The 12,076-nt window shown below is 39.0% G+C and overlaps 1 protein-coding gene across 1 annotated transcript; it reads left to right on the top strand.

Annotated features, from left to right (window-relative positions):
• The first annotated feature begins 2,685 nt into the window (after positions 1–2,685).
• Positions 2,686–10,857, top strand: bco2l (beta-carotene 15, 15-dioxygenase 2, like). The gene is made up of 12 exons (XM_065965556.1): positions 2,686–2,786; positions 4,698–4,875; positions 5,282–5,493; positions 5,723–5,838; positions 5,983–6,085; positions 6,164–6,307; positions 7,701–7,861; positions 8,272–8,442; positions 8,896–9,033; positions 9,817–9,999; positions 10,173–10,283; positions 10,584–10,857. Exons 1-12 carry the CDS (start codon positions 2,753–2,755, stop codon positions 10,698–10,700), a joined length of 1,668 nt encoding a protein of 555 aa, XP_065821628.1. The 5' UTR covers positions 2,686–2,752; the 3' UTR covers positions 10,701–10,857.
• The last annotated feature ends 1,219 nt before the right edge of the window (positions 10,858–12,076 follow it).

Raw genomic sequence — 12,076 nt, 5'->3', positions numbered from 1 at the left:
CAACAAAAAAAGCTTAGACATACTGGTGTCTGTATGCATGTGTGTGTGTGTGTGCGTGTGTGCGCGTGTGCATGTGTGCATGTGTGTGTATGTGTGTGTGTGTGTGCGCGCGTGTGTGTGTGTCTAACCTTCATTCTGCAGCTTCTATATACAATTATTTAAAGGTAATTGAAATAAGTCTTCAAATTTGTAAAACATGGTCAAACCTATTACAGGCATGTGTTTCCAAAATAGATGTCTGGCTTTCCAATTTTAAAAACATATTGAACTGACAGGAAGTTTTGACAATTATTCAAAAACTTCAGAGAAATATGCTGCTCACCACAGAAACATGAATGCAGGCAGATGCAGGCTGTCATGTTGCAGGATGTTTCATGGCCGAAAAAAAGCAGATTGCATCATCATCTGGAAGCCCTTTCTTGGTGGGGTTTGTAACAGGCTAAAGTTGTTTGTAACAACTTTAGCCTGTTTTCTGACTGCCTGTTATCAGAGCAGCAGCTGAACCCTGAGTGACACCATATGGGAGCGTTAAGGTGAGTTTACATCACTTTGGGGCAGTAAACACTGAGCAGCTGCTGCCATTCCTTAGGTAGAGTAAAGAAGAAAGATTTTGCAATAAGGTATAAATATTATTGTGGCAGGTCAGTGATATTGGCTGCAGCCAGCTGTGTTGTTTTTAAATTATTTCCCTTGCATACCTTCTTATATCCAACATTACCTCCTACATGCACAGTGCTGAATCTCTTAATTTGTAGGAGTTTCATGTTTTTCTCATTTTGCTCAGCCCATGAACATCCACACTGTTAGATTTGTTTTGAAATATACAGATGTTTTTCTCCAGTTGCTGTCTTATTTGCCACAGGCAGTGTGTTTCAGGCTGCAGGGCTGAAGTAAATCCAAATATCGGCTGTCTGCTGCTGATTTGCTTTTATCGTATTCCTTCCTTCTGATGTTAACAGAGGGCTCCCCCGGCCTTCGCCTTCGCTTTTACATTTTCTGCTGCGTTTGATTCATTTCTTTGTAATGTGTTTGTTTACTTTTGTTTTAATTCAGAGCTTCCCAACATTCTTTTTGGCTCATCATCTCTGAGAAACTCAGTGGGAACTACTGATATAATTAAATCTCATAAGTGCATCATGACCCAACTGGTCTTCCGACAGATCGTGTACATACTTGCCAGGTTTTTCCCTTCTTCCATGCTGAGTGGGAGAGGACCGGGGAGCAGTGGGACTGGGTGCAGCCTGTCTCAACACACACAGAACAGAGCTGCAGTGTCTTTAACCGCCTACAATTGAGTGTTTTATTATTTGAGTTGACATTTGTGTTTTGTATGTTTTGTTTGTCTTTTAACTGGATAAGTCTATTGTGCCTTTTTCTGTGACATAAACATTAATTATAAATAAACTATATTACAAAAGGGATACGCTTTCTTAAGTTTTACCCTTTTTTTGTGCAGTTTCACTCTGCCTTTAATGCTTTTCACTCAACTCATACATCATTGTTTAGTCTAATTGGTGAACTGTTTTTGTCTAACAATGTACTCAACAGAGTGTTCTTTATTGCTTCAGTTTATATTTATTTATTTTAATCTCTTAATTTCTTAAGTGTTTTTCCTGGGTTCTTGTGACTGTTCTTGTCATTTACTAATGTTGGTTGGGTATTTTGTTGTATGGGTTCTTTGGCTGTTGTGTTCTTGTCTTGGTTTGTTTGGTGTTGTTTGGGTTCTTTGGGTTTTGTTCGAATGAATGCTTTTGCTTGTATGTCAAAGCACTTTATTAACCTAAAGTTGGTATATAAATAAAGTTTGTATTGCTATTATAACTCTTCTCAATTTGAGTTTTGTTCTTCAGGATTATCTTGTCATCGGTTGTACACACCTATCAACAGAGTCATTCATAATTACTTGTTTATGGTACCACAACAACTATTTCATATGTGGGAGGCTTGTTTTCCCTGTGTGCAGGGTTTTTTGTAACAGAATCTTTATCAGATCTGGACAAACTTATTCACTGTTTTATAAGCATCTAACACTGTGTGGTCTGTGGGAACTAAAACTCACTTCCTGTGTTTGTGTGTATACATATAAACACATTTACAGCAGTTAAGTCCATTACAAACTTTCTTTTGATCCCTTGATGTGAACAAAAGATTTCCACACTGCACTGGCCGAAAATATTGTTATATCTGACTCATGGACAATTAATTATTTTATGTATAGAAAAGGTTATGCAAATTCATTCAGCAAGAATGTATAGGATCCATTATTGCAGTGTCACACAGAATCTTAATCTTAAAGAAGATACACCACATATAGTGAGATAAGACAAAAGAAGCAAACGTGCACTGACAACGTGTACTTAGAGGTAATGACAAGGTCATTTGCATACATGTAACAATATCATTAAGAGCAAAACATTTAGGCCTAATGATAAAAAAAACCCTATTCTTGAATTGGGTCATTTTGTGTATTGGCCTATTGATTTACTTAATTAATTCTCTAATCTAATTCCGTAATCTAAAATTTATATACATTTTAGTTTTGTTTGGTTTCCTGAAGGATTCTACACTATTGACTATGCTATGTATTATAGCGCTGCCTTTATTTTTTACTTTAATGACACAGTCGACCATGTTTGAACTACTTTTTATTGCCTGATTAGTTGGCCAGCGACCAAAGGTTCAAAGGTTTTTCTCAGTGCTTCTATAAATCCTCCACATTTGTCTGGTGACATCCGCAGAACAACCAGCAGCCATGTCCAAGACCATAGAGCCATCGACACACACCAGTGAGTAGAAACCCCTTTATTACAGAAAAGAAAATGAATAAAGAAGTAAGACTATGGCTTCAGAAAAATCACAAGTAAGGATGTCGTTTTTTGTTTTCAGAAACTAAATAATTTGTGAATAAAATCTTATAAATCATTCCTTTATAATATTATTATTTACATCGGGGGAAAAACACTTCTTTAGTGTCCAATCAATCAGGTTTAGTCATTATGCTATTTCATTGCATTTCAAACTCTGCTCCTCAGTTCTTTTAGAATATGTTGACAACTATTGTTCCTGCTCCAATGTCTCCTGTTGAATCAGAGCTCGAGGAAGAACATGCACAATGTCTCATTAAAAGCTTTTAGTCTTTCACAGCTGATAACTCAAAGAACAAAAAATAACTGTCTGACAGGTCCCTGCACAGGAAAAACAAAAGGAGCAGAAATGAAAAAGATGTGCAGAAATATGACAGTTAATTCCTACAAGGTAATTTACTTGAATACTGACATACTGCTGGTGACGTGAAGGAAACACTTCATCAGACAATTGACTGTCACAAAGAATCTTCTGTTGAAATTGTGATTATACCAACAATGAAAGTTGAAAAAAATACCTGAAACAATTCATCACAGCAGCTCTGGGCTTGTGTGTGTTGCCGTTTTGTTTTCTACAGAATAATTTTGCATCAGTCGCAGCAGTTGAGGGTTTCATGAAATTCTCCCAGAAAAAAATGACAGCACACATTCAGGGATCATTTGTGATGCTGCAGTAATCACAATCAAAACACAGAAAGTCAACATTGTTGACTGTTAAAGCCCAAAGCGGTTATCTCTCCATTGCACATTCTCACATTCTGGTTTTTATGGGAATGAACCAAATTCTGACCTTTATGATTGGATGTAATAACCATTTACACAGTCAAAACTCTCATATGTAACCTATAAACTCAGCATGAGGCAGCGTATTGAACTGCTATGCTTTTCTTTTGCTAATCACGTACTCTCTTATGTGTTTCGCTATCTGCAGATATGAGGTAATGAAAGGGAATTGGTTATTGGCTAACAGATAAGACAGCAAATAGAGAAGGTGTCATTCCCAGTGCATGACCCCACACAGTCATAAGATGTCTCTTTCAGGAGCTGTTACAGTACATGATGTCACCTTACAGGTGGTAATAAAGATTTCTCACTACATTTTTTTAATCACACCAGATTGTGCCAATTTAGTGTCGTGTTTGTTAAAGCAGCTGCTGAGCTGTGAGAAAGGAAGAAGGGTAAATAGAATGTGTGAAAATGTGAAAAAATAGTATCCAGACTCAACCTGTTTAAAAAGATAAAGCATTTGTTAATGATTGTCTCGGAGAAAAAGAGGATTTTCTGGCACAAACTTCACCAACTGACAAGGTGCATGAAGAGTGAAAGGCTTAGAAGAGGTCAAAATGCTCCAGCAACACTTGTAGTAAGATGAACTTTATTAACAATTTAGACCAATTTAGGTCTAAATTGTTAATAAAGTCGTTAATGATTGTCTTGACATTTTAAGATCGGGGTGAATTGTTTTGACAAATCCAGGATCAAATTTATTTTTGTGGTCTCTTACATCACTTCCTCATTCTCACTTGTTCAAAGTCCCAAAGCTGTAAACAGTTCACAGCACCACACCTATTCCTTATGCAGATCTGTGGTGATATATGCGCACGCGTGTGTGTGTGTGTGCGCGTGCGTGCGTGCGTGCGTGTGTGTGTGTGTGTGTGTGTTTACGGTGTGAAAAGTGTGGCGCCTATGTTCAGCAGTTTCTCATGTATACTGAGTGCTATAATGTGTGTATAATATGTTCCCTCTCTGCTTTATCGCCATAGATTATACAGGGTACTATAATCAAAAAACAGCCACTCAAGGATCCTCTCCTCTCCTCTCCTTCTCTCTCAGAATCCAGCAGGCATAGATGTCCGGAGGCCAATGGGCTGGAGAGCGTGGCTCCTCTGGTTAGTTCTATGGAAGAAACACCTGATCCCATCCCCACCTCCATCAAGGGGACTATTCCAGCCTGGATCAATGGGAGCTTCCTGAGAAATGGTCCTGGGAAGTTTGAATTTGGGAAAGACAGGTATTTGAGAAAAAAACACAGAATACATGGTCAACTTTTACAAAATATATGTTACTTCCATACTGTAAATGGAGCTTTACTGGTAGTACAGTTAATAAAACACAGCATTGACACATATAAAGTCATTTAAATAATACCAAGAACAGTTTCAATAAAAAAACATGGTCATGTTTATAAGAAGCAGCTATCAGGAGGCAACTGCATTGGGTTGTATAAATTGAGACCGTCTCATCTCACATCTCACTGGATTTAATACATTCCTCATTTTCTGCTTATATATAATCCTGGGTAGATAAATACATGTTTTCTTTGTAAATAATAAATAAAAGATTAAATGGCCAAATGAGAGTTTTTGTGCAGGTATCACTATGTCTTGTGGCAACACCTGTCTTCATTTACCTCTCAGATACACCCACTGGTTTGACGGTATGGCCATGATGCATCGCTTCCACATCAGTGAGGGAAACGTCACCTACAGCAGCCGGTTCCTGCGAAGTGACTCATACGTTCAAAACTCAGAGAAGAACCGCATCGTGGTGTCAGAGTTCGGGACCTTGGCTATGCCTGATCCTTGCAAGAACATCTTTGCACGCTTTTTTTCACGCTTCCAGATGCCCAGTATGTTTGTGTTCTCTGCATAGTGTTATATTTGAGGAACACGTGTCAATATGTGCTTGATTGTCTTGTCTGAGAGGCAAAGATCAATCTGAAGCATAATATAAAGCTTCTTAAAAAAACAAAGCAGGAAGAAATGGTAGTGAAATAGTTTCCTGGGTTATCGGTGATAGCATTGATTTGGGGCGCTGAAGCACTATATTTAAAACATTTCTGATGTATGTTTGAACAGAGGCTACGGATAACGCCAGTGTTAACTTTGTCAAGTACAAGGGAGACTATTATGTCAGCACTGAAACCAACTATATGAGACGAGTGGATCCTCAGAGCCTGGAGACCAAGGAGAAGGTGAGTCACCGTTACAAATACAAAGACGTCTGTTGAATGCTCATGCTGATAAAGAAGCCAAATTGGTAACAGCTAGGAACTTTGGGTGACTGTTGATAACGGTGATGATGACGACATCAAAGATTATGACGCTGTCCATTTAAGGTGGACTGGAGTCAATACATTGCTGTGAACTCAGCCACAGCTCACCCACACTATGACCGTGAAGGGGCGACATACAACATGGGCAACTCCTACGGCAAAGGAGGTAACTAATTGTCTGCCTGTTCATTAATCTTATCTTATGTCCTCCACCAAAACTCATCATGTTTTGGGGCCTCCTCAGGTTTCTTCTACAACATCATCCGTGTGCCTGCGCCTGCAGAGGAAGAGGCAGCAACAGAAGACTCTGCAGACCTGAATGGAGCCAAAGTGATCTGCTCCATCCGTGCAGCTGAACCCAGGAAGCCTTCCTATTATCACAGCTTTGGTGAGATACACAAAACAGTTTTACAAACAACTCTGCAAAGTCTTGCATGCTGCATGTACTGAAGTTTTATGAAGGATTTGTTTTTTTGTTGCCTGAACTGATGGAGTTTTTGTGCTTTTATTAATTACTCATTTGAATTCTCTCCTCGTGCCTCTTCTCGTCAATCACAGGTCCTTTGTCTTTCTGCTCGGCTTTCACTATCTGTCTCAGTTTATAACTGTGCCGCTGACTCACACACTGAGGCACATGCTTTCTCCTTCACTCAGGGCTTCATAAAACCCATTAAAAAGACACATAATCAACGTTTTGCCCGAGTTTCATCCCTGCCTTAACTCTGAGAGCATTGTGGAGAGGATACACATTGTTTGTGTAACAGTGCTGATTTTGTTGTTTCAGGCTTCAGTGTTAAGTCTACATTTCAGTCATTGACACTTGTGTCAAGAACTAACTTCAGACATCATATCGTCATAATCATTTGTAGAAAATAGCAATGCAGTTAGATTTAATGTTGCTTTATGAGGGAGCTCTTAGAGAAACACAGCAGGAATGTAGATTCTGCTGCAGGGAACTTATCACCCTAATAAACAAATACACTAATATAAGATATCAGTAATGTAAAGAAAGAAAAGTCACACCTGTATGAATGTGATTGGTTATTACAAGTCAGCTGATAACCAGTCGATGAAGAAGTCAATGGTAATATTGCAGCACAGATTAAATGTACTGAAACACCATATTGCTTTATTTAGTGTTATATTTATATTTCCTCCAGACCGCCGATGCTCTACCAGACTGTCTGGCACCAAGAAATTTTACATGTGATGAAACACTGCCTGGTTATTCAAACACCACATAATTACAGCTGAACAGTTACAGTAGACTTTTTTTTTTTTGCTTGTTTACACCCCATCTCACGTGTTTACCTGCTGGAATAATATTTTGTTTCATTCCAACAAGGTTGGTTCTGAAGTGTATTTATTTTGCAAGCTCACCAGCTAAACGTGGAGAGGCATCAGATGCAGCCTCCTGCAAAAATGCACATGACTTAAATAAAAGAATGCTGTCTTTATTGGAAACCTGTTATTAGTCAAAATCAACAAAGTCGATGTCATTAAGGAAAGACAGAAATATAGTTTACACCTAAGTCATGAAAGAGATAATGCAGAGGGATCATCAGCTTTGACCCATTTTATTAGTGTTCATTAAGTTTTTAAGCATTCCACTGGGGCTTTGCAATGCTTTGCGGTGAACCGAGAAGCCCTATAAAGTTACTCTCCCAAGCTCCTAAACACATCTATCTGTATCACAGCAAAACTATTAAAAATATGCATGTATATAAACTTGTGTCAGCTTCATGCAAAAATGTCCTCATGTATGCGCTTTCCCTCTCCAGTCATGTCGGAGAACTACATTGTGTTCATCGAGCAGCCGATCAAGCTGGACCTGCTGAAATTCATGCTGTACAGAATCCAGGGGAAGAGCTTTCATAAAGTCATGACCTGGGAGCCTCAGTATGAAACTGTCTTCCACCTGGTCAACAGGCACACAGGCAAGGTTGGTTACGATAAGTTATTTGCACTGCAATAGATCTGCTTCAAAAATAAAGTGTGAAATGAAAAACAGTCAGAACAAAAAAAAAAGAAAATGCTAGCTAATCTCTTCACGCATGGTGGAGTTTTTCCTTTATTTATTTTGATGGAGTCACACTCTGATGGTGTAGCCGTTTCTCATACGCTGTTACTCTCAATTTTCTCATCTCATTACACAGCATACCCATTAAGCATACTAGATCAAACTTTCATAATGTGAAGGTACAACACAATAACAGCAGTGCCAGCCAGAGCTCCTGTCCCAAAACATTAAAACCAAAACACAAAAATCTGCCTTGTTCTTCCAAAAGGCCAATTTTTTTTAAATTATTTTGACAATGTATTCCTGATGGTTTATTCTGACTGATCCAACAGGAGAGTAAAGTGAAGTATCAAGCAGCACCAATGTTCACATTGCATCAGATCAATGCTTATGAGGACAATGGGTGCTTGGTGATGGACATGTGTTGTGGAGACGACGGTGAGGTCATTGGAGACTTCACACTGGAGAACCTTCGCAGAGACTCAGGGAAGGAAATGGACAAGGTAACATACGGTGTACACTTGAAATCATATGCGAAAGCACAATCAGAAATGTACAAATTAATAATTAATTAAAGCTTGCTTTCACTGAACTAGATCAGCAGAAATGGTGTGTATCATGATGGTTTGCATTCTTTTCCTTAAGTCCATCCAACTATCCATCCATTGTAACTTACTTCAACAATGTCCACAAACATTTAAAAAAAAACAGACATCAACAAATATTTAAAGAGGTTCTTCTGGTCCGATGTATTATGCCCCCCTCCCCCCTTTTTAAAATCAAGGCCGTCTTCAACTGTCTCTCACTGTTACTATCTATTGAAGTCTGTCTCTCAGGCTCTTGATCCCTCTGTCTCTTCAATTGTGTCTTATTTTCTAATTTTATTCTTTACACAGTTTGGGTCTTATTGCCAAACTTACTTTTTTTTTTAACGTCTGTCTGAATCTTTTTGGCAGTTTTACAACTCACTGTGCAGAAACCTCCCACGGAGATACGTCCTGCCCCTGAATGTGGACGAGAAGACTCCTTTGGACCAAAACCTTGTCACTCTGCATTACTGCAAAGCCACAGCGAAGCAGACAAAACCAGGACAAGTAGGATTAAATGGAGTGCAGAATGCTCTCATTCTTAATACAATGTTATATGTTAAATGTACATTACACTAAAGGTGTAGGTTTTAGTGGAATAAAGCACAAAATAAGGCCTATAATTATGATGAATACAGCCAATTCACTCCCACACACTCTGCACAATTATCCAGTGTGGTGTCACACTCAAGGTGCTTTCTGCAAGATAGTAATTTCATGACTTACAGCGGATAAATATTACGTCAAAATGAGAGTCCACCATGTGGTGGAACATTTGCCATTTAACAGCTTTTGCATGGAACAGGCACACATACTTACATACACACTGTGCAACATTTTCTTACAGTAGAAAAAAAGCTGAAATGTTGCATTGGAATGATAAAGGGTAATCTTTCAGTTGTCATGACTACTGAGTGACACTGTCTTCACTGTAAGTTCTCATTGAGAGCGGTGATTTTTACATGTTACAGTGAAAAAACTGCCATGACTGTGCCGTGGCTACTCAAATCACTGTAGGCAGAAAGAAAATTGCATAGAAAGGTAAATACACAAAAGTAAAATGATATTAAATGTGTCTGTTCTTATCTAGACTTTCAAATGAATGCCAGTGCTCTAATGTAGGTATCCATTTACCTGTTTTAGGGATTAATGCATTATTGATTCCAGCCCTTTAAGCACAGAAGGGTACAGTACATATCTTGGAAATTATACACTAGACACATTTTTTTTAGATCAATTGGAAAAGTTTCACTCATCAAAAAAATATTTAAACTTCCTCTGACCCTGAAGGTTTACATGACCCATGAGGAACTCCACGACGACGAGCTGCTACAATATGGCGGCCTTGAGTTCCCTCAGATCAACTATGACAAGTACAACGGCAGACCTTACCGCTACTTCTACTCCTGTGGCTTCGGACATGTCTTCAGTGACTCGCTGCTCAAGATGGATGTCCACACCAAGGAGCTTAAGGTCTCTACCTTCTGAGGAAAAAGCCTCATTATTAACTAGACAGGATATAACCACATCAAAGTTATTTATTCTGCTCTTTCTCTAGCACTAGGGGAAGGGTATGAAGGGATGGTTTTCTGACATGAAAGAGTTCAGAGTATAAAAGGGATGTTTTTGTAATCCCCACTGCCTAGGTGTGGCGTTATCCCGGGTTGTTCCCGTCAGAGCCGGTCTTTGTTGCGTCTCCCAACGCTGTTGAGGAAGATGATGGAGTGGTGTTGTCTGTCATCATCACACCCAGAGAAGTAAGTCAACCACAACAAAAAGTCCTTCAAAGACAATGTAAAATAGCAGACAAATAGTCCATTAAAATGACTGTTTTTGATAATGTTGTCTGGTGGCTTTGGCAATCAGGTATCCTCAAGTTATGTTCTCACACACTTTATACTCGAATGTGTATCATTTTATATTTTTCAGAGAAAACAGATGGATAGACAATCATTGCCATGATTGTCCATCCATCTGCAATTTTTTCATTGGCATGATTGTGGGAAATGTGACTCTTTTTCTTATCAAATTTAATCACCTTTCATTTTTGTTTCTAGGAGAAGAGCACTTTCCTGCTTGTCCTGGACGCTAAAACTTTTACTGAGCTGGGCAGAGCAGAGGTCCCTGTCAACATCCCATATGGGACCCACGGAGTATTTAACGTGATGGGCTAGATGTGTCACTGCTCTGTGGAAAATCACAGTTGTACCAGCAACCAGCTACTTAATCCACAAAGTTGAAAAATCTCTGTTGAAGTCAATGTCTGTAAAAAAAATCCTGAACTGTAAAAAGAAAGTAAAAACAAATACAGTCGAGGAGGGAAAAACTGCAGATTCATGCTATTTGTATATCCTTCTTTGATCAGAAAGGTAAATTTCGTCCCTGTGTGCTGCATTTACAGTCAGATAGATGGCAATCTTTTGGAGACAGACAGCCCAGCAGCAGCACACTGATTATGTTTGTCCTCTGTGTGTTCCTATGTCCTCTTTAAAGGTTTTAATGAAACAGCCTTCAGACAAATACCCGAAGCTATGCAGCTGGTGCTTAGAAGGAGGAAACTGAGAAGGACCCTACTTTACATTTGGGCACAAAAAACCCCCAAACAAAACTTGAAAGTCAATACACACTTTAAAATAAAAATCAATTTACCCTTTTTTTCTTTAAAGCCACAGTGTTTTAGCACCATCACACCACTGGAAACGCTATACTCCCAGTGAGAACCCAGCAGCACTTAGGATACATAAAAATGCATCAGAGGAAATTCAATTTCTGTCAAAGTAATGTGATAGAAATGGACAACGTCTGAAATGCCTGGAAAACAAATGGATCTAACTGGTCGATAGCCTCCAGAGAGTCTAGCAGAGGTCACATCCCAAACGTAAAACTGTTTTATCCGCTCAAAACATCCCAAAACAAAGTTGACACACACACACACACACACACACACACACACACACACACACACACACACACACACACACACACACACACACACACATAAACACAGCATGCAGGAGCCTGGTTGTGAAAAGGAGCAGTTTGTTGTTTCATTATATTAAACTGTGGTCTTAAAAGAACAATTCAAAGCAGCCTACGGTTACACTTGTCACTCCAACGTCTCAGCTGTTGACTTTCCTGATGTCCGTGTCATTGACTTTTTTCTCACATTGATCCAAACAGATTGATCTGAACTGACTCCAGGCTCTGCCCCTAGTACAGGCATGGCTCTGTGAAAGCTAAAAGGTCTCGATTATGATGTGAACCATATATTTCAGCATTTTTTTAGCCATGAGTTACAGTGGAGAAGTGGAGAAGTTTTAAATGTATGTTTTGCAACAGCAAGTTCCATTCTTCAATAATTTATGGTTGTACATTACAAACAAGCTTCATCCGTAGCTTCTCGTATTACACTGAAGTGACTAAAACAGGAGGGAATAGAGCTTAGAGAGCTCTTTCTGTTAAATTAGTTCTGGGTATTAACAACACTTGTGTTTTTGTCATGTTCTCTGCTAAACTCAGGCTGTTTCTCTTAATAAGCATGCTGCACAGG

This window comes from Labrus bergylta, chromosome 2 (assembly GCF_963930695.1).
Source record: "Labrus bergylta chromosome 2, fLabBer1.1, whole genome shotgun sequence".
Classification (NCBI taxonomy): domain Eukaryota; kingdom Metazoa; phylum Chordata; class Actinopteri; order Labriformes; family Labridae; genus Labrus; species Labrus bergylta.
The sequence above is the reverse complement of the archived record's forward strand: the minus strand, read 5'-3'. Positions and strand labels throughout refer to the sequence as shown.